The sequence below is a fragment of the Ammospiza nelsoni genome, chromosome 25, assembly GCF_027579445.1.
Source record: "Ammospiza nelsoni isolate bAmmNel1 chromosome 25, bAmmNel1.pri, whole genome shotgun sequence".
Lineage (NCBI taxonomy): Eukaryota > Metazoa > Chordata > Aves > Passeriformes > Passerellidae > Ammospiza > Ammospiza nelsoni.
The window spans coordinates 7064612-7084130 of NC_080657.1; the positions used below are offsets into that span (position 1 = coordinate 7064612).

The following is a 19519-nucleotide window of genomic DNA, read 5'->3' on the forward strand; positions in this document are numbered from 1 at the left end:
AATACACCCAGTGGATGGGGAGAGGGGACCCCAAAAGGCCCCTGAGCCGTGGGAAGGGGGATCGCACGCTGTCCTGCCCATCAGACACGTGGGGAAGGGGGATCGAGCCATCCTCTCCACGGGGAACGGGACCCCACCCCCGGGCCGGTGGGGCCCACCCGGCGGCATGGCCCCCTTAAGAGCCAGCCCGCGCCAGGGGCGTAGCCCGCCGTGACGTTGCCCCGCGTCGCTGCCCGCGCGCCGCCGTGACGTCAGGCGGCCGCGCGGCCCCCGGGCCCCTGACGGGCCCACCCCGGCCCCGCGATGCCGCGGGTCTACATCGGCCGCCTCAGCTACCAGGCCCGGGAGCGCGACGTGGAGCGCTTCTTCAAGGGCTACGGCAAGATCCTCGAGGTGGATCTCAAGAACGGGTGAGCGCGGGCTCGACCCGGCTGCCGCGAGGGGAGGGCCCGGGCGCCTGAGGTTCTCGGAGGGGCCGCGGGGAACGAGGCCGCCCGGGCGCTCTGGGCAGGGTGAGGGCAGCACGGCCGGGTCGCCTCCTTTGGGTGCGATGAGAGGGGCAGAAGTTTGAGCTCCCCCGTGGTGGGGGACGCGGAGCCTGGTGCTTTATTGGGGCGGCATGTTGGCTTGTCCCTTTTGGGAAATGGCAGGATGCTGGAACTTCCCCTGGAGGAGGGACCGGGGGCTGGGTCCGCCCTTTCTGCGGGGAGAGGATGGCTGGGATTTACTGGGAGAGGGCAGTCTGCTTGGTGCCTTTTTCGGGGGGACGGAACGTTTGGGTTTCTCCTTTTTTTTTATGGGGAAGGGGCAGGAGGTCTGGGCCCCTGCTGGAGGGGGGACAGGACGCGTTGGTTCCCCCTGTGTGGGGGAGGCAGGGCGGCCGGGTTCCCCGCTCTGGGCAGGGTGACAGGGTGGGAGGGCAGGGTGACAGGGTGGGAGGGTCTGGGCAGGGTGACAGGGTGGGAGGGTTCCCCGCTCTGGGCAGGGTGACAGGGTGGCCAGGTTCCCCGCTCTGGGCAGGGTGACACGTTTCTGGGATCTCCTTGGGAGGGGATAGCGAGACACCTGGCTCTGTCCTTGGGGATGCAGGATGCTCGGGTTCCCTTTAGGGATGGGGAGCGGGATGCCTGGGTTCCCCTTCTTGTCAAGGGGGGACATGACGTCTGGGCCTTTTTTGGGGTTGCAGGATGGCTGGGGCTCTGTCGGGGGGATGCGGATGCCTGGACTCTCCTTTGGGTGGGAGGAGGGAGGCTGGACAGTTGGGTTCCCCGTTTTTTAGAGTGGATGCAGGGTACCTGGGCTCCCCCTCTGGGGAGGGCTCGGGTGGGTGGGCTTCTCCTTTTTGGAAGGCAGGACACCTGGGATTCTGTGACAGCTGGGGGCAGGACAGCTGAGTGTCACTTCAGTTCTCAGGGCAGCTCATGTGTGTTCTGCCCTGCCTGCTGCAGGGAGGAGGTGTCACCCTGTCACCCCCCAGCCCCTCTGCACCCCAGGGCAAGCGCTGCAGGGTGAGCCAGGCTGCACCCCAGATAACCTCCCCAAAAAGAACCCCCTTGTGCTGGGCATGGGGGGCAGAGCTGCTCCCAGAGCCCTCAGGCTGTCTGGGGGTGTGTTCTGCCCCCCCACAAACACCCCAAACTCGCCATACCTCTGTGTTCTTTCCAGTAGCTGAGCCCACACTGCAGCTCCAAGGGTTGGATCCTCCTCCACCAGGGCTTGGCCAAGACATTCAAGTGTGGATTTTTGAAGAAAAAGCAAATTGCCATTTTTGGTGGGGTTTTTCCCAACACCCAAAGCCTCATGAGTGCCTTTGCTTTTTCCAAGAAACTCAGCTTGAAGCCTTCCTTAGAAAGGTTGAATGGAATATAAATTTATCATTATATAGCTAGGAGAGGCAGGTATTAATTACAGTGGAGAAGAGGAATTTCTTGTACAAGTTACTCCTTGAGCATTAAAGTGAAAGAGGCTCATTCAGTTTTAATGCTGCTTGTGCTGGCAGGTGGACATTTGACACGTTTATAAGATGAATAAAATCCGTTATTAAAGCAAAAAAGTGTTCATGTGTCGGTGTTTTAACCCACACAGCCTCAGGAGTTGTTGAAGATTAGCTGAAATGGCTGAGGCTGCTGTTTTCCATTCCTGCTGTGTATCCTTGGAAATGTTGGGGGTAGGAAGGGGGGCAGTTTTCCTATTGCTGAGTAAGGCCCAAATTCAATATTTCTGCTTCATGCATGTTGGAGATGGGGGGGAAGGGAAGCCAACTAAACTTTCTTACCAGATGTGAAACTGTTGTTATGTGGCTGATGTGGTAAAGGGACTTGTCTTTCTGCTTTTAAGTCAATTTAATAGTTTTTTTCTAGTTTTATATTCTGAAGTCTTTTGACAGGTTTGAAGTTAAATTCTTTGTCAAAAATGGAACTTGAGCAATCAGGTTTTGTGTCTGTGCTTGGGAAGCCCTGGGCTGAGCTGTGCTCTCCTGAGCCTTCCTCCATGGCTTATTTCTGGTATTGCCTAGGAAACAATTCAAACTCCTGCATGGTGTTTGACTGCAGAGATTCTTGCAGTTGTTTCTGGAAATCTGGGGGTTCTCCTTGGTGGATCCTCCACTGGAAATTCCACTGAAATTCAATTTCAGCAGCTAAACTGGAATGCTGGAGGGAGACAATGCAATGCAAAGTGATACACAGAGCTCCAAAAGCTTAGCTGCTGCTCACTACTTGTAATTTGAGCTTGCAATTCAATGGTTTAAAGCAATTACTACCTGAGGGAAGGACAGGAAATGAAAGTGTGGGTCATATAGGATTCTCCATTTCAAATTTTAGTTTTTAATTGTGTGCTCTTAGTTTTCACATTCTTTCCTGCTCAGAGCTGCACTGACAGTCACAGCTCTGTGACTGTATGTGTAGTCAATGTATGAAGTGACCAGAAAATTGAACTTTTCAGCCTGCTTTTTATCTTCTATGAACACACTTCAAACTGCTTGTGATGCCTCTAAGAAAAAAACCAAACCAGTTCTACTCCTGATGCTTACCTGCCTGCATTACTCTGGGCAGCTCTGAAGAATTCAGGGCTTCATCCTAATACAACACCTGCAGGACAGGGGGATGTAACTTGTGCAGTGGATTGAGGAACACAGGTCAAAGCTTCAAACTTCCATCCTTCCATCTACCTCAGTTCCAAATCAGTGTTTGCTTTCCAAAAAGAAGTGGTTTGGTGGGAGGGGACATAAAGCCCATCCTGCTCCCCCCCTGCCATGAGCACGGACCCTTCTGCTGTCCCAGGTTGCTCCGAGCCCCCTCCAGGCTGGCCTTGGGCACTGCCAGGGATAATGAAGGCCGTGTCTAACATCATGGTCAGGCTCCCTGATCTTGGAGGGATTTTCCAATCTGAGCAGTTCTGTGATTCTGTGTTTATTTATTAATTTTGCTGTGTGGGGTAGTGCTTACTTTTAGTGGGGAGGGATTTAACTTCTACCTTTAAAAAGATAGATGACACCCTTGATTTCATCAAAGAGTATGCCATAATAGTAATCTTTTGCTAACATAAATGAATTCAGCCGTTACACTCTCACATGATTTATCATTTTATTGATGAAGAATGACTTTAGGTTTCAATTCAGGGAATCAGCAGATGTCTTTTCATGCCTTCCTATTTCTCTCCCTGGTTTTGGAAGGATTTTCATTTTTTAGGTTTTCTCCAAGGCTCAAAGCCTTGAACCCTCAGGTACACTCAGGAGGCTCATCTGCAGGACAGCACGCACAGGGCTCTGCAGAAACCCACGAGATGCTTTTGAGCACAAATATCTCAGGTTCAGTTCCTGCCCAGTGATCCCTTTTCCCTCCCTGTCCCCAGGTATGGCTTTGTGGAGTTCGATGACCTGCGGGATGCCGACGATGCTGTTTATGAGCTGAATGGGAAGGATCTGTGTGGGGAGAGAGTGATCGTGGAGCACGCCCGGGGCCCACGCCGCGACAGCAGTTACGGTTCTGGACGCAGTAAGCACTTGTGCATTTGTATTCGTGGCTTCTTTGAAATAAACATTGGTTTACTCTTTTATAAAAGGAAAGCAATACAAAGTTGTGACTAGTGTTGTGTAACTGTAAATGTAATTGTTGATCTGAATATTTATTAATTTGTTTGTTGTATTAAACTCTTTTAATTGATACGTTAATAAACACAGTTTCTTCTACCATTTTTATTATTATCATTTTGTTTAACTATTTTAATGGTTATTTGCAATGTGATGTTTAACAGATTTAACAAAGACCTCAATGTTTTAATTGAAAGAGTCCTTTGAGGCTAAGATGACTGCCCGTTCCATTTGCTGACCTTGGGGTACCTTTCCATGAGTGGCTCTTTGACCTTTGTGGCCCTTGGCTGTCCAAAAAAAACAGAAGCCATGTGACGACCTCAAGCTTTTCCCATTAGACCTGGGTGGTGAGGATCCCAAGGGCTAGAAACATATGAGATTAATCTGAAATAGGTGCCTGAGAAGCTTTATTAATGTCAGATATTCAGAAAGCTTTAAAGTAATGTAAATAACATTAATCAACTGGCTTTATTCAGTTTCTTCTTTCAAACTGTTTTAAAAATAATATTAAATATAATTGCATGTTAATTCTAGCGTAATTATAGTTCTGTGCCTTGTTTAATTATGAGCTTGTAGTAAAACTGTTTGAATGCTTTGGGTCTTTGCAAGGTGTTGCATAAAGGGGGTGGATTTAGCCCTGAGGGGGGCTGTGGTGTCTTTGGGAACAGCCAGGGCGGAGCGGTTCCGTCGGGGCGGAGAGCGAGGCTCCATTTCCCTGGCTGAAGCTCTGCTGTCTGCTTGTCACCTCCTAAAGGTGGATATGGTTATAGAAGAAGCGGAAGAGATAAGTACGGTCCCCCAACCCGTACAGAATACAGATTGATTGTGGAAAATTTGTCAAGCCGCTGCAGTTGGCAGGATCTGAAGGTACGGGGCCCCTTTCCTTACCCTCTCTCTGTTACATAGCACAAAGGGTGAAAAACGTCTTCAGCCAGGCAAAGTGATGTGCTGGTCTGCTTTGCTCCAGCTGAGCAACTCCATGGGCAGTAGATTTTGGAAGTAACACACACCTTAATACAGGACTATGTTTGCATATGTGAAGCCATTCATGACAGGTTGGGACTTGGACCTGCAGAACTGGTGGCACTGCACAGGGGGAGAATAATTTTATGCTTAGCACCAGCTAACATCACATACAGGTGTGTTTTCTCTTAAGCCTTGTCAAAACAGACTCAAATCATGCCAGGGGTAGGATTCACTAGAGATGAAGGAGTTTGCCCTTGTCAGTTTGGAGTTAACCCATCAACTTTTAAGGTGCTAGAGCTGTTTGAAACAACAGCATTGTTCCTGCAAATTCTCTGTTAGGATTTTCCACATCATCTAAAGCTGTTTTAAGGAGAGTTTCAGGGTAAGGATGCTTCCAGAATGAGTAATCATGAAAAATCTCTGCCAAAAACTTATTTTTGACATCCAAAGGAGTGGTAGGTAATTCTAACAGTGGAGGTGTTGAGTGACACTGTGGAGCCCACAGTGCCTCTGAGTACTCTGGAGGTGACATGTTGGCTTGTGATTGTCCACATCATGGATTCAGGGAGCAGGATTTCAATAATGGATGCAAAAAGTTTAGTGCTTCCTTATCAAACTGAGCAGCAATGGTTAAACCCACTTGTTCTTACTGGAACACTTTCTCTTATGGTTCTCTTTCAAGGGTGTGTAAAATTTGTTCTAAACAAACTTTGACGTAGTAGAAACTGGTCTGTAAGTGAATTTTACACTAGTTCAGGTACGTACAGAGGTGCTTCCAGTGTCTTTGTTGTTAATGCTTCACACTATCAATAGCTTGTCTTTGCTTCTCTATTAAAATCCTAAGTAGAGCATGGCATGATTAATCCTCCAGTGGATGCATTACTGCTTTTTTGGGAATAGCTTTCATTTCAGTGTACTTCAAATGGGAGTAGCTGGGTTGAAAACAAAGCAGAGCTCTGTGCCCTGTTTCCGCTGCAGCCAATTTCCACAGGGGCTGAAAGATGCCCTGGCCTGGCAAAGGCCCTGTTCTGCCTTGCTCAAAGCAGGGCAGAACAGACCCCTGATAAACCCTCTAAAGAGAGGTTTAGGAATTGAAACAGAGAAGCCAGGAAGCATGAAGTGGGAAAAAGAATTGAGCTTGGAGTTCTGTGGGGGTTTTTCCAGCAGAACGAGCTATGTTGACAAGGCAGAGGATGAAGGGAGGTCTGCTGCTCTGTGGGCTTCTCGCCTCTTCATATTCAACCTTTATCACCTTTCCTAATTATTTCTGAAAACATGATTTGGAGAGCAAGCATTTTACTTCTTTAATCACTTCTCTAATTTGAAACTTGAGAGCCCAGAGCATATTTGATCTAAGACTTGAAGTGGGAGACCTTAAATTATAATTTGTCTCAAAGCTATCAACCTGGTTCTAATCACACCAACTCTGTGAAGTCATAGTGTGTTATTTGGCACTCCAGATGCTGTTTGGGTCAAACACTTGCTGACATCCCTGTGAACAGAAGCTGCTCAGGGAGCATCACGTCAGAAGTGAGCAGGGGCAGCTGGAAGCCTGGCTCTGGATTCAAGGCAATGGTGATTCTGTCCTCTTCCTCTAGGATTATATGCGTCAGGCAGGGGAAGTGACATATGCAGATGCACACAAAGGAAGGAAAAATGAAGGTGTGATTGAGTTCAAATCCTATTCTGACATGAAAAGAGCCCTTGAAAAGCTGGATGGGACAGAAGTAAATGGCAGAAAGATTAGATTGATGGAAGACAGACCTGGATCGAGACGGCGCCGCTCTTACTCCAGAAGCCGAAGCCATTCACGGTATGTGTGTAACGTATCTCAGGCTGCAGTTAGGGAACATAGAGCGGCTTGAGACTTTTGGGTTCCAAAACACTGGAAATGTTTGGAGTTCTTAACGGGTCTAGTTTTTTGAGCATGTATTAATATCCAGGACAAATGAGGGCTGTGTTCTGAGGTGTCTCTCTTGGTGGATGTGTGGACCTGCTCCCTGAACACCTGTCACTGTTCTTCCTGATAACTCAGCCCTTGTTCCTTGTAGGAGCAGCTGCGTGGCCGATGGAGCCATGCTCATGGAATGAAACAGAAGGTGCTTCTAACACTTCAGCTCTGAACACTGTGTTCTGCTGCAAGCACCAGGACTAACGGTTCTTTCTCAGCTTAGAAACCTCCACCTGTTCCCTGTTTCTAAGAGATTTGTTGCTTTCCTTGACTGACCAAGAGCTGCTTCAGCAGCACCAAGTATACTCGCCTTTCCATTCTGGGGTAGAACTTGTTGCAAGAAAACTCAAGCAAATCGTTACTGTTCCTAGAAGAACTTGCTTATGAAATCAAAATCTGAAGTCAAAGCTTTATGTCAGTGTCTTACCATACTCAAACTGTGATTTGATTGGGAAAGTGATTATCCCTTAAATAAACTAGCATCTTTTCTTTCAGATTACTACCTTACTCGCAGCCAGACATGGCAGCAGGGATGAAAGGGGGGGAGAGGGTGCTCTGAGTTTGTAACTGTGTTGTGTAGCTCTGAACATTTGGCTGCTGAAAGGTGCTTTAGCCCTGTGGGGTTCTGCCCACGGGGGTCACAAGCTCCCTATGGACACATGCTAACGGGAGGGTGGTTCCTTGTGTTGCAGGTCTCGCTCTCGAAGCAGACACTCCCACAAGAGCCGGAGCCGCAGTGCCAGTAGCAGCCGCTCCAAGAGCAGATCCAGATCCAGGTATGTCTTTGTCTTGGGAGGACTGGGGGCTCCCACTTCAGTGAGAAGCATCGTGTTAAATTTGCAGCAGGAACATTTTGATTTTCTTTTCTGTCCCATTCTCTGCATGCTCTTGCCACACTAAAGCTGAGCTGTCTGTTGCTTTTGTACTTCCAGGTCTGTGTCCCGTTCCAGAAGCAAGAGCCGTAGTCGAAGCAAGAGCCGTAGCAGAGGCCAGAAAGAGAAAAGCAGGACTCCAAGTAAAGAGGATAAAAGTAGGAGCCGCAGCAGGAGCGCAGAGAAATCCCGAAACAAAAGCAAGGATAAATCTGAGGGCATTCTCCATAACAGCGATGAGAAAGCCAAGAGCAGGAGCCACAGCAAGGAAAAGAGCAGGAGCAGGAGTGGGAGTAAGGAGAGGGGAGAGGCGAAGGAGAGCATGAGGAGCAGAAGCAAGGAGAAGAGTAGAAGCAAAGACAGGGAGAAGAGCATTAGCAAGGGTAGAAGCAGGAGCAAAAGCAGGGATGAGAGTAGGAGCAGGAGCCACAGCAAGGATAAAAGGAAAAGTAGGAAAAGGAGCAGGGATGGTAGCAGAAGTAGAAGCCGGAGCCACGGCAAGAGTGAGAAAAGCAAGAGGCGCAGCAAGCGAGACAGCAAAGGCAGCAGCAAGAAGAGAAGAAAGGACAGCCACGAGCGGTCCAGGTCAGGCTCCAAAGAAAAGGAGCAGCTCAAATCCGAGTCAGACAAGAAGGAGGTGAAAAGCGAGGGGGAGGATGCAGTGTCCCGCTCCAGATCTAGATCCATTTCCAAGTTCAAACCAAATATCAAATCAGATTCTCGTTCCAGGTCTAAATCTGATTCAAAGCCAAGGTCCCGGTCCAAGTCCAGGTCTAGGTCTGCCTCTCGGTCACACTCCCGGTCGCGGTCAAGGTCCCGCTCCAGATCCTAACCTTGCTGCAACGCCACTTGGAATGGTTGGAAAAGTCTTTTGTACATGTTTAGTAGCTGTAACCAAGTGATTGAAGTAGAAACCCTGTTGATGCTGTGTATTTTTAACAACCTGATGGTCTGTCTGTCATTAACTGCAGTGCTCTCTCACTGCAGTGCTCTCTCCCTGCAGCGCTCTCTGGTGTGAGGCTGCTCCGCTCATTTTCTATCCAATAGAAAGGTTCTCTTCACCTCTTCCTTGAGCCCCCAAATTGCCCTGTTTTCCAAGGAGAGCCTTGCAGGGAATAAGCCCAGGGAATGAGGCCAGGGAATGAGCACTGCACCCTGGTGGGTTTATGGAATTGCAGTGATGACTGATAGGTAGGTATGATGGATTCAACAGATTTTGCCCTCGATTGATGCCCTTTGATGTCTGCCATTTAGTGGAAGTGCTAAGTCTTAAGTTTCATACTACTTTTGTTCCATATTTTTTGGACTTACAAAGTTGTGAATAGCACAGTCAAAAGGAAAAAAAAAATAGAGGTACTTGCAGTAATCTATAGGGAAAAGAACTATAGTTCCATATTCTGGTATTGTGACAATATCCTTGTTTTATATTAAATTTTTTTATTTTATTTTTCCCTGTCTTGCAAAGTACAGTGATCCCCGTTTCCATGAAATTTGAATAAAGACTATTTTTGCTTGATGACATTTGGTTACGTGGTGCTGTGTTGTGATTGTCAGCATTTTCTATTGATCAAGGTAAGCCTGAATTTGTAGAGAGTCACTCACAGAAAAAATTTTCCTAATTCAGAAAGTCACTTCACATTCAGTGTAGGCACAACATTTGAATACAGTCCAGATAAAGAACTTATTTCTCCAGCATATTTTTCAGGAGTTTTTTCTCCTACTGAAACACCTGTGCTTGGGAAGAGCCTTCATAAAAGAAAAAGCTCAGGATGTGCTTCTGGGCTTGGAAGCACAGAAGGTGGTGGCTGTTCTGTGGTATGTCCCCAGCATCCCTGGAGACCTGGGGAGATGGGAGGGCAGCTTCTAGCAGGAGTTTTGTAGGTGTGTAGGTGTTCCTGAATAATATCCCAAATTTAGACTTGGGCCATTTGCAAATTGCTCAGACTGAACTTCCCACAAGCTCTTCTGCACAATCAGCTTTGAATGAAGAAGTGACATCCCCAGCACCTGTTCTGCCTGCAAGCAACATTCTGAAAAATAGAAGGCAAAATGTATTTTGTGAGTTCCTGGTCTGAAACAAAAATGTTAGTTACAGCTTCCCCTAAAACTGTCCTTTAGCCAATTCCAAACTGATCACAACTTGATGGCAGTGGCTCTCCTACGAGAGTCACTTCATAGGTGCAGTAATTCCATATAATTTAATCATTTGAAACTTGTCCTGCCATATTAAAAAGATGAAGAGGTTATAGATCATAAGAGGTGCTTGCAACACAAAATATCTCCCCACACTTTGAGAGGGGTCAGGGCTCAGCAAGTGGCTCAGACTTTATGAAATGTCCCATTACCACGGCAGCATGAGAAATCTCTGTGGAAGTGATATCTTCTGTTACAAATGATCAAATCGGTAGCCAAATTCATGAAAAAAAATTTAGCAAAGATATATTAGGACAATAACAAAAATAGAAATTTCGAAAAAAAAGAAAAAAAAAACAACCACAGCCAAGACTGCGTCAGTCCCAGGAGCAGCACAGGGTGACCTCGGGTTCCGGCTGACAGAGTGACAGCGTTTCCCAGAGGCACACCCAGTGCTTCCAGCAGCCAGCTCACATACAGTTCATTCTGCTGGGGCCGGGATAACCACACATTTCTTTGTGTTCCTTTGCATGTAAAGCTGAATCCATACAGATGTAGAAACAGACAAAGGTGAACTCGGGGATGCAGACAAATGTCTGAGTGTCCAGGCAGAGGCTGCATTCACATGTACCAGTTTCTGAGTACCGTGATGAAGTCATGTTCCAGGTGCGTGTGTCGTGTGCTCCTCCAGACATTCCATTCCAGGAAGTCCAGATGGGATCTCCCGAATGGGGGAACTGGAGGAAATCCCCCATAATATCCGGGGACTATTGCATTCATAGGGTAACAGACCTGATATCCTGCTGTCCTGGAACTGGTTACAATGAGAATAAGACTCTGTTCTCAGCCAGAGTGGTCAGAGACATACCTTTGGAATCTTTGCAATATTTTATACACACATATATCTATATCTATAGCATATACTACCATATACTACATCTTCAGAGGAAAAAGGCTTTTCCAGCTATATATATATATTTAGGGCTTTAACATCTTACACTCTCAAAATGATGGTTTAAATCCTTTTTGCTGCTTAATACAGAAGGAAACCAGCCAAGGCAAGATGTTTGCTAGTAAGGGATGATTAATTGAAAAATAATTTTAAGAAAATCTGCAAATTATACAGTCTGGTAAAGACTAAAAAGTGACTCCAGTTTCTGCTGTCTGGCAACTCTGTTCCAAGTGACCAAGCTAGATTTTAGTGAGCCCTTTGGGAAAAGCATCTATTCCTCAAATACCTGAGGACACACCTCCCACATACCTAAGGGAGGTATGTGGGAAACTTGTCTGAGGTGGAGGTTGTGCAGTCAGAAGAGGGAAAGCCAAAAATCCTTCATGTGTGAGCACCTGGAGCGATGGCGGTTCCTGGGTGCTCAGTGCAGGGTTTGGACACACCGCACATTGCAGGAGCTCCTGTGCTTTACTGCCAGGAGCAGGGACAGGCCTTGGCATGGGCTCATCCTCCCCAGCCACTGCATGTGTGGGTGGGAGTGTTGGAGCAGGAATTCCCAGGGAATGGTCGTTCTGAGACATCTTAAGTGCTGATAATTGGTGCGAAGCACTGGGAGTGCCCCCAGAACGGTGATTCCATGGGCAAGGCCAGGCACACGCCTTATCTGGGCGCTGCTGCATAATTTAATGTTCATTTCTGTCTCATAAACGTCACTGAGTGAGTCTCGCCCATTAATTCTCCATTAAACTGTAGAGTTTGCATCAAAACCTCCAACTTGTGTGGCTCCTTGGTGTGGACACTTTGCCTTTCTTAGCCTGGAGTCTTGATCTGAAACTGCAGAGATCTGCTTGGCAGCAGGTGTGAAACCAGGGCAATGGTAATAATATAAAGTATTAACAGTAATAATTATATTGCATACCCAGAGAGGAAGATTAGTGGAATGTCTATTGCAATAATTCCAGAATATTCTCAAGTAACATTTCTGTGTGAATAATTATATACAAAGTGAGGACTCAGCTTTAGGCTGGAAGTACCTACCCAAAATGCACTGAAAAACAGCCCCAAATCTGATTTAGGCTTGGGGTAATTGTCTTATGGGGCACCTTGGAGATGAGTTCTGAGGAGGGAAGGCAGGAATGCACGTGGTGGGCACCGTGTAGGTTCTGGCAAAACCATCAGTAGAGCAGGGAGATAAAAGGGCAAGAAGCTCCAAACTAGGAATCTCTCAACTTACAACAATTAAATTAAGAGTCTAAATAAATATGGATGGTTCAATTACTTGCAATTTTTTTTGGCTCTAACAGCCCTGTAAACCTGGACCCACTGAATACTTCAATACTGGCTGCAAGCATCTGCAGGATTTGTGTTTTAGTTGGAACTTGCTGGCACAGATGAGGTAAGAAATGTATTTGCTTTCTGACTAGATTTAAAGATTCTAAAGGGTATTTTATGTACCTCAATTGGGGGATGAAGAATATTGTGATGTGTATTTCAAATGAGCCATTGCAAATCTCATGTATTATTTTCCCGAAATCCCATTCCATTTAAGCTGTCACAGCTTGGGGCCTGCTTCTGCTCTTGGCGAAAACCCGCCATGCGTCATTAAAAAATCCTACCCCCACCTCTTTTATTGCTCCAAAATTCAAATACAAAGTAAAATAACAGTCCCACATGAGAAGACAAACAAGTTTAAGAAATGCAAAGAGGACGAGGCAATAACCTCTGTTACTCCTGGGGGGGAGGCAGCGGGACACCGCGGTCACGATTTGCTGATTTACAGCTCCCATCCCACACCTCCGCTGCCCAAATCCCGTGTCAGCCAGGAACGTGCCCCAGGGCCCACGGCCGTGCCCAGGCTCCCCCCGGCCGGCTCGGGGAGCGGGGCTGTGCCCTCACACCCACATGCCCCGTGCCAGTGCCCCCGGTGCCCCACGCGTGTCCCGTCCCAGCGCCAGCCCTATCCCCGTTCATTCCCATCCTACGCTTCCCCATGTCCCAGTGCCAGCCCATCCCAGTGCCATCCCTACCCCAGTGCATTTCCATCGCACTGCCAGCTCTGTCCCAGGTCCTCCCCGTACCCCGTACCCAGTGCCCCCTATCCCAGTACCCCAGTACCCCCTATCCCAGTACCCCATATCCAGCACCGCCCCGCTCCCGGTCCCCGTCCCCAGCCAGCGCCGCCTCCCCCGGGCCGGGGCCGCGCATGCGTTCGGGGGCCCGCGGGGCTCGCAGCGCTGCCTGGGCTCCATCGCGAGGCCCCGGAGCGGTGGCGGCGGCGGCGGGGCCGGGCCGGGCCGGGCCGGCGGTGAGTGAGGGCGGGCGGGGGTCGGGGCCGGGCGGGGGCGCCGCCATCTTGGGGGGGTGGGGGGCCGGGAGCGCAAATGGCGCCGCCGGGCCGGGGCTGCCGGGGCCCCGCGGGACACAAAGTGCGTTTAAACCCCCAAGAGGGGCAAAACTCACCGCAAACCCGCCGATGGACGCCGGCAGAACGCGGGCTTAAGTTCTTTGCGCGGTCACAAAGTATGTACAGTTTCTGAGGTGGTGGTTGCCCAGTTTTGACCCAAGAAGTTGAGGAGAAAATTTGGGTTATCCCGCCTGGGCGCCGCTCCGGTGAAACTCCTCGGGACCGTGACAACTCAAGAATATTAACAAACATATAAATCCAGTGCAGTAGAAACAGTTCTTGGAGACCTCCCGAAAACCAGAAAGATTTAAGTTTGAAAACAGATTTTACATGACGGAAAAAAACAAAAAACCATCAAACTTTCTGGCAGCAAATTCAAAGTGCAGAACTAATGGAATGGGGATTTTGGGAGGGGAAGTCCGCGCTGAATAAATAGAGGAATAAATACAATAATTCAAAAGTATCGATCGGCTGCGGGTAGGGGTCGGTGTGGGACAGTCTAAATGATGTTTGGTGTCAGGAGAAAGAGATTAGGACAGTTTTATGGGCTCCTGGTGCTGCAAGAAATCGGATTAGATTTATACTATGAAAACATTTAATTTATTCAATTACTGCCCAGATAAGTTTTTAAGAATAGCCTGTAACTGGGATTAAGGGATAAAGAGCTCTGATATTTTGTGCCAAATTGTAAAAGACCTTTTAGGTCTGTGTTTTATTATATAGTAAAACAGAAGTCAAAAGGAGGGAAAGCAGACTTGGTGCTTCAAACTTTCCTTCCCTACACAGCAATTAAGAGCAGTCTGACGTGGTCTAATCAGTGTTTTTCTTCTTCAGTTTATGATCTATAATCTACTCAGATTATATGTTTTAGAGGATGGGAACAGTCTTTTCCTGAGCGAGTATTCCTGCTTGGCCGTGGGAGATAAGTAATAATGATTAATAGGAGTCCCCAGGGTAATCTGCTGGAATGCATTTTTACAAAGTAATTACAGATGCAATTAAAACAGAGGATGTTTTTGGCCTCTGTGCGCTGGTTTTGCCCTAAAATTGATTGCACCTTATATTGCAAGTAATCCCATTAAAGCTGAACGTGTGTGAAATGAATTGTAATTCCCGGTGAGTGCTGGGGTGGACTCAGAGCCCAGTTTGAGCTGCTGGGGACAGCTGGGTACAACTGCTGGGCAGGTTGTGCAGGGCCAGCTCTGCTTGTCTTGGCCAGAGGTGATTTTCTCTGTCTTCAGGGTTTCATTGCCATAATGAGCAAGGTGCAGGAGGGCCAGTGGGTACACAGCCAGATGTGCTCTGCAGACCATTGCTGCCCCACTGACTCCTCAGGACCCAGGGTGTGTTTTCCTTCCATCAACCATGCTGTTTGTCAGCAATTTCATCACCAGTTCTTTATTTACTGAACTTTTAAGTCTTCGCACTGATTTTTAGAAGTAGCATTGTGAATTTATTTGAAGCTGTGTCTGCAGTCTTACTTTAAATGTACTTAATTGTGTTGGTCTATCTGCAGGAGAAGGCCTGACTAGCCCTTATCTCACTTCTGTCTTCATGAAAAGTGATTAGTGCACATACCTCTGGGTATGACAATATATTCCATTGGTGTTGAGGGTGAAGCTTCAGTGTAACCCCTTGTCCTTTGCCATCAGTGCTAGTAGTTTTTGAGAGATGACATGTGCTGCAAGCCTAACACTGGGACATGGAATCAGATCCTCTCAGGATGACAATGGAGATCATAAAATCATGGAATACCCTGAGTTGGAAGGGACCCACAGGGATCATTGAGTTCAAGTCCTGGCACAGCACACCCCAACAATCCCACTGTGAGTGTTGTCAGACAATAAGGTGTCAAGTGTCCATGTGCCAATCCATGGCTCACCTCTGGGCAGGAAAGTGTTCTGGAGGCCTAAATCCCATTCTGAGAATTGCACAGCTTGAATATCAGGGAAATGTACATAGACTGGATCAAAACCAGATTGACCCACAGCAGTGATTACTCTGGGCATTTACAGTCTCTCTGTGAAATAACAAGGTGATTCATGAGTTACCATTCATGTTGGTTCTTCTTCCCCCACACACTGTTCTCTCTGTCCCATATTTTCTGTAATTTATAATCTATATCAGCCTTTTCTCAAGCCCTCCAATTGTGCTGCATGGGCACAAGAGCAGGAAGAAGGAGGCACAGTGGGATGAAAAATCAGATTGGAGACTGGGGGAAAAATGACCAAATGAGTCCTTATTAAGGAAGCCTGGCAGCTGCACACTCCTGCACATGGAATCAGTTAGTAATCAATGCCAACAGAGATCTGACCAAACCTTCTTTCTCCTAATTAGCATCACTCACTGAGTTCCACAGGTGAGGTGTGAGGGCATATGTGCTTTGCTAAATTTGACAGATTATTTTCTAGAGAATGGTTCAATTTACTGCTAAAATACTTTACCCCCAAGGAATGGGTGTTTTATTGCTGGGTTTATCATCTTTTGGCTCATCTCCTGTTTGTTTTGTTTTGGTTTTTAAATTTCTGATTGAATCCAGCAGAGTGATGGGATAAATGCATGGTAGAGCTAAGCAAACAGGTAGAGGTTGTGTTCATGAATCACACAGGATTTGTTTTGACAACCCTATTTATGCTGCAGCTTTTAAACTTTTTGAAAGGCTGAGAGAATTGGGATTGTTCAGCCTGGAGAAGAGAAAGCTTCGAGGTGACCTAATTGCAGCTTTGCTGTGCCTAAAGGGAACAAACCTACAAGAAAGCTGGAGAGAGACTATTTACAAGGGCCTGGAGCAACAGGGAGAGCAGGAATGGCTTCATGCTGGCAGAGGCAGGTTTAGATCAGATCTTAGGAAGGAATTCTTCTCTCTAAGGGTGGGGAGGCCCTGGTACAAGTTACCCAGGATAGCCGTGGCTGCCCCTGGATCCCTGCAAGTGTCCAAGGTCAGGTTGGACAGGGCTTGGAGCCATCTGGGATAGTGGAAGGTGTCCCTGCCCATGGCAGGGGTTGAGAGACTGGATGGACTTTGAGGTCCCTTCCAATCCCAAACCATTCTAGAATTCTGTGATTCTACTTTGGGTCACTCTTGCAGAGCATTAAGGTTTTTTAGGTGTGTAATTCCTGTGTGGCTTCAGGTGATGTTCAGAAGTGTGTTTAAGTCTTGCAGTGATTACAGGTGATTCCCAGGGACTGGGATTGGCAGCTCTGTGGTTTCAGGCCTGCAGAGTCATTCCTGGGCTCCCAGCTGGGCCCCATGGAGGTTTGTGCAGGGCTGGGGCAGTGGCCAGGTGCCCTCCCCAGAGTCACTGCCCTTCCCAGGTGGGAGGGGAGAGCTGGGGAAAGTAGCTCAGCACCAAAGGCTCTCAGTGAAACCCACAAAACTGGAAGTGCGCTCTGTTTCTGCTGCTCTCTTTCCATGAAGGAACAGAAAGCATTAACTCTGTGGGCATGGAATAAGGTTTTGTGCCTTCTTTTGCATCCCTCCCAGTCTGTTTGGAATAGGTCAGAATGCTGTCCAGCACGGCACTGAGTGCCTGTAAGGACAGGAGAGAGGAGCTGCTGCCACACGGCTGTCACAGTGTCACCCAAACCTACAGAGAGGCAGCAAGGTGGGTGTGGTGGCAAAGAGGAACAGTCCCACTCGAGGGGGCAGCACTGCCAGGTGTGTGATGCTCTATGGGAACAGGCAGCACTGCCAGGTGTGTGATGCTCTATGGGAACAGGCAGCACTGCCAGGTGTGTGATGCTCTATGGGAACAGGCAGCACTGCCAGGTGTGTGATGCTCTATAGGAATAGGCAGCACTGTCAGGTGTGTGATGCTCTATGGGAACAGGCAGCACTGCCAGGTGTGTGATGCTCTATAGGAACAGGCAGCACTGCCAGGTGTGTGGGGCTCTGTAGGAACAGCCCTGCCAGGTGTGTGATGCTCGGTAGGAACAGGCAGCACTGCCAGGTGTGTGATGCTCGGTAGGAACAGGCAGCACTGCCAGGTGTGTGCTGCTCTGTAGGAACAGGCAGCACTGTCAGGTGTGTGATGCTCTATGGGAACAGGCAGCACTGTCAGGTGTGTGATGCTCTGGGAACAGGCAGCACTGCCAGGTGTGTGCTGCTCTGTAGGAACAGCCCTGCCAGGTGTGTGGGGCTCTGTGGGAACACTGGAATGCCAGCTGGCATCGGCAGGGGAGGGGCTGGGTGTGGAACAGGCACAATCAGCAGCCACAGCCTGTGCCAGTGCTTTTCCTCTGACTGCTGGAATAGATACATGAGTGTGTTTTTCACACTGCTGTGTCAGCAAACCAAGATGAACAGCTCAGAGGCTCCAACAGTGCTTTGGGCTTTGTTCTAGGATGAGCTGCTGGTTTAGAGTAAACTCACAATTTTGCTGTCTGATCCTGTGAGCTGATTGAGGTCACATTGCCATGGTGTTGTTTACTTGTCCCCCAGTGCAATAGCATACTGTAATCCATATGTTATCGTGTGCTTAGGGGAAACTTGGAAGGGCTCTGTTGTACAAATGAGCTGGACAAACTCCTGAAAACCCAAGGACTTCATCTTGTGATCCTGTGGCAGAACCTAGAGCAAAAGTCTTTGCTTCTCCTCCATACCAGCCAAAGCATCCCTCTCCCTTCCTAGACCCTTTTCCCACTCTAATCTTTCAGAGCAATATTTTCCTTGATTTGTAGTTAAAACATTTCCCTCTTTGTGGGAAACAAAAATTAGTAGGAAGTGCAATGGGGGAGCTTGGAATTCCTCAATTCTGAATTTTGTCTTTTTTTCCTTTCACTGACATAGTCTCTTCACGCCATTAAATCTCTGGTGGCTCCTGGCGCTTTCTCTTGAGGCATTGGTACAGTTCCATTGCAGCCTCTGAAGGTTCATTTCAGTCCCTCACTGATGAGGTTCCTGGAGATGAGGCTGGGGTTTTATTTGGTAATGGTATTAGTTCAGCCTTGCAAAACATTGTTTGCCTGAGGTGAGTAACAGGTTTTGAGGGTGAGTAAAGCGTCATCTGTCACCGTCACAGCCAAGTACAGGCGAGGTGTCTGAGCTCCTAAGGGTTCTGAGCAGTTCTGGGTTTAGTTGTGCTGCAAGGAGTCATGATGGGGTTAGTGTGTTTGTGTTTGAAGTGCAGCTCTGTTCCTCATTGATGGCACAGGAGAGGCTGGCAGATGTCACCTGTCAGGTGTCAGACACCGCTGCAGAGCTCCCAGGAGATGGGAGCTTCAGAGCTGGTTTGCACTGAGTGAGAGCAGCAGCTTTGCTCAGCTCCTGCCCTGTTTCAGGGCAGAAAGGTGATTTGTAAATCAGTTATTCCCAGAACAGCACAGTATCAGATGGTTGCCTTGATGCCAGGTGCTTCTTGAATGGGATTTTGCCTCCTGGTCCATGGAAGCTTTGCCAGAAGTGCTGCAAACTTCACGTTAATACTGGATTTACAGTGTTTGGGTTTATTGCACCATTGCATTCCTCACCAGAGAGAGACACTGAAATCCTCATGTCATTGGAAATTATCCTGGCGGCACCTGGAATGGGATTCCTTTTGAAATATTTCTCTTCCCATCAAGTCTGATGGTGTTTATAGAAGTAGAGTGAACCCCTATCTACCCATTTAGCCTTCACACTCACTTTGAGTGAACTTTTACTCTTTTTTCTTCTTGTTGGTTTTTTTTTTTTATATATATAATTTTTCATCTCCTAACAAAGGTAAGATGGATATTAAAAGCCAAAGCTGGTTTTCTACAGTAACAATGAGGTGGTTTCCCAAGCCTGCACTGGTTCAGGGGCAGAAATGAGATCAAAACCTGAGTATTTCTGGCCTTTTCCTGTGGATTCCCTGTCTAAAGATAAAGCATAGAGGTCTGGGTGGAAGCATATTAATTAGGCTTCATTATCTCTGTCAGCCTGGCAATCATTTATCATTTCATGAATCTGAATCTGCAACGTAGAACTGAATAACTCATCTCAGTTTTGAAGTATCTTCTTTTGCCTTAATATTTCTGAGACTTAAAATGCTAAAGATGAATAGAAATCACAAACTGGGACAAATGAGGAATATTTGGGCCTGACTACGGTTCTTCAAAATGTTTCATGTTCGTTTCTGCTGTCTTTTTAATTGCCCCCATTTGCTTCCTTTTATTGGATTCTCTTGATTTT

At 47.7% G+C, this 19519-nt stretch overlaps 2 protein-coding genes across 3 annotated transcripts in view; both read left to right on the forward strand.

The window, feature by feature from the left end:
* Window positions 1–249: 249 nt before the first annotated feature.
* On the forward strand, window positions 250–9398 carry SRSF4 (serine and arginine rich splicing factor 4). The gene is made up of 6 exons (XM_059488601.1): window positions 250–410; window positions 3853–3995; window positions 4845–4957; window positions 6655–6869; window positions 7700–7783; window positions 7940–9398. Exons 1-6 carry the CDS (start codon window positions 304–306, stop codon window positions 8709–8711), a joined length of 1434 nt encoding a protein of 477 aa, XP_059344584.1. The 5' UTR covers window positions 250–303; the 3' UTR covers window positions 8712–9398.
* Window positions 9399–13220: 3822 nt separating this feature from the next.
* Window positions 13221–19519, forward strand: part of LOC132083748 (lethal(3)malignant brain tumor-like protein 3) — a 40199-nt gene continuing 33900 nt past the window's right edge. Inside the window, exon 1 of one of the 2 annotated variants that reach the window (XM_059488597.1) lies at window positions 13221–13269. The gene's annotated coding sequence lies outside the window, so the exon portion shown is untranslated. The remainder of the gene's footprint in view (window positions 13270–19519) is intronic. The other variant, XM_059488598.1, reaches the window with a different exon arrangement.

Bases quoted from the DNA above. Each gene is read 5' to 3' on its own strand.
- SRSF4 (XM_059488601.1), top strand. From the start codon at position 304: ATGCCGCGGGTCTACATCGGCCGCCTCAGCTACCAGGCCCGGGAGCGC. The intron at 411-3,852 runs GTGAGCGCGGGC...CCCTGTCCCCAG, and splicing joins GAGGTGGATCTCAAGAACGG to GTATGGCTTTGTGGAGTTCG. The intron at 6,870-7,699 runs GTATGTGTGTAA...CTTGTGTTGCAG, and splicing joins AGAAGCCGAAGCCATTCACG to GTCTCGCTCTCGAAGCAGAC.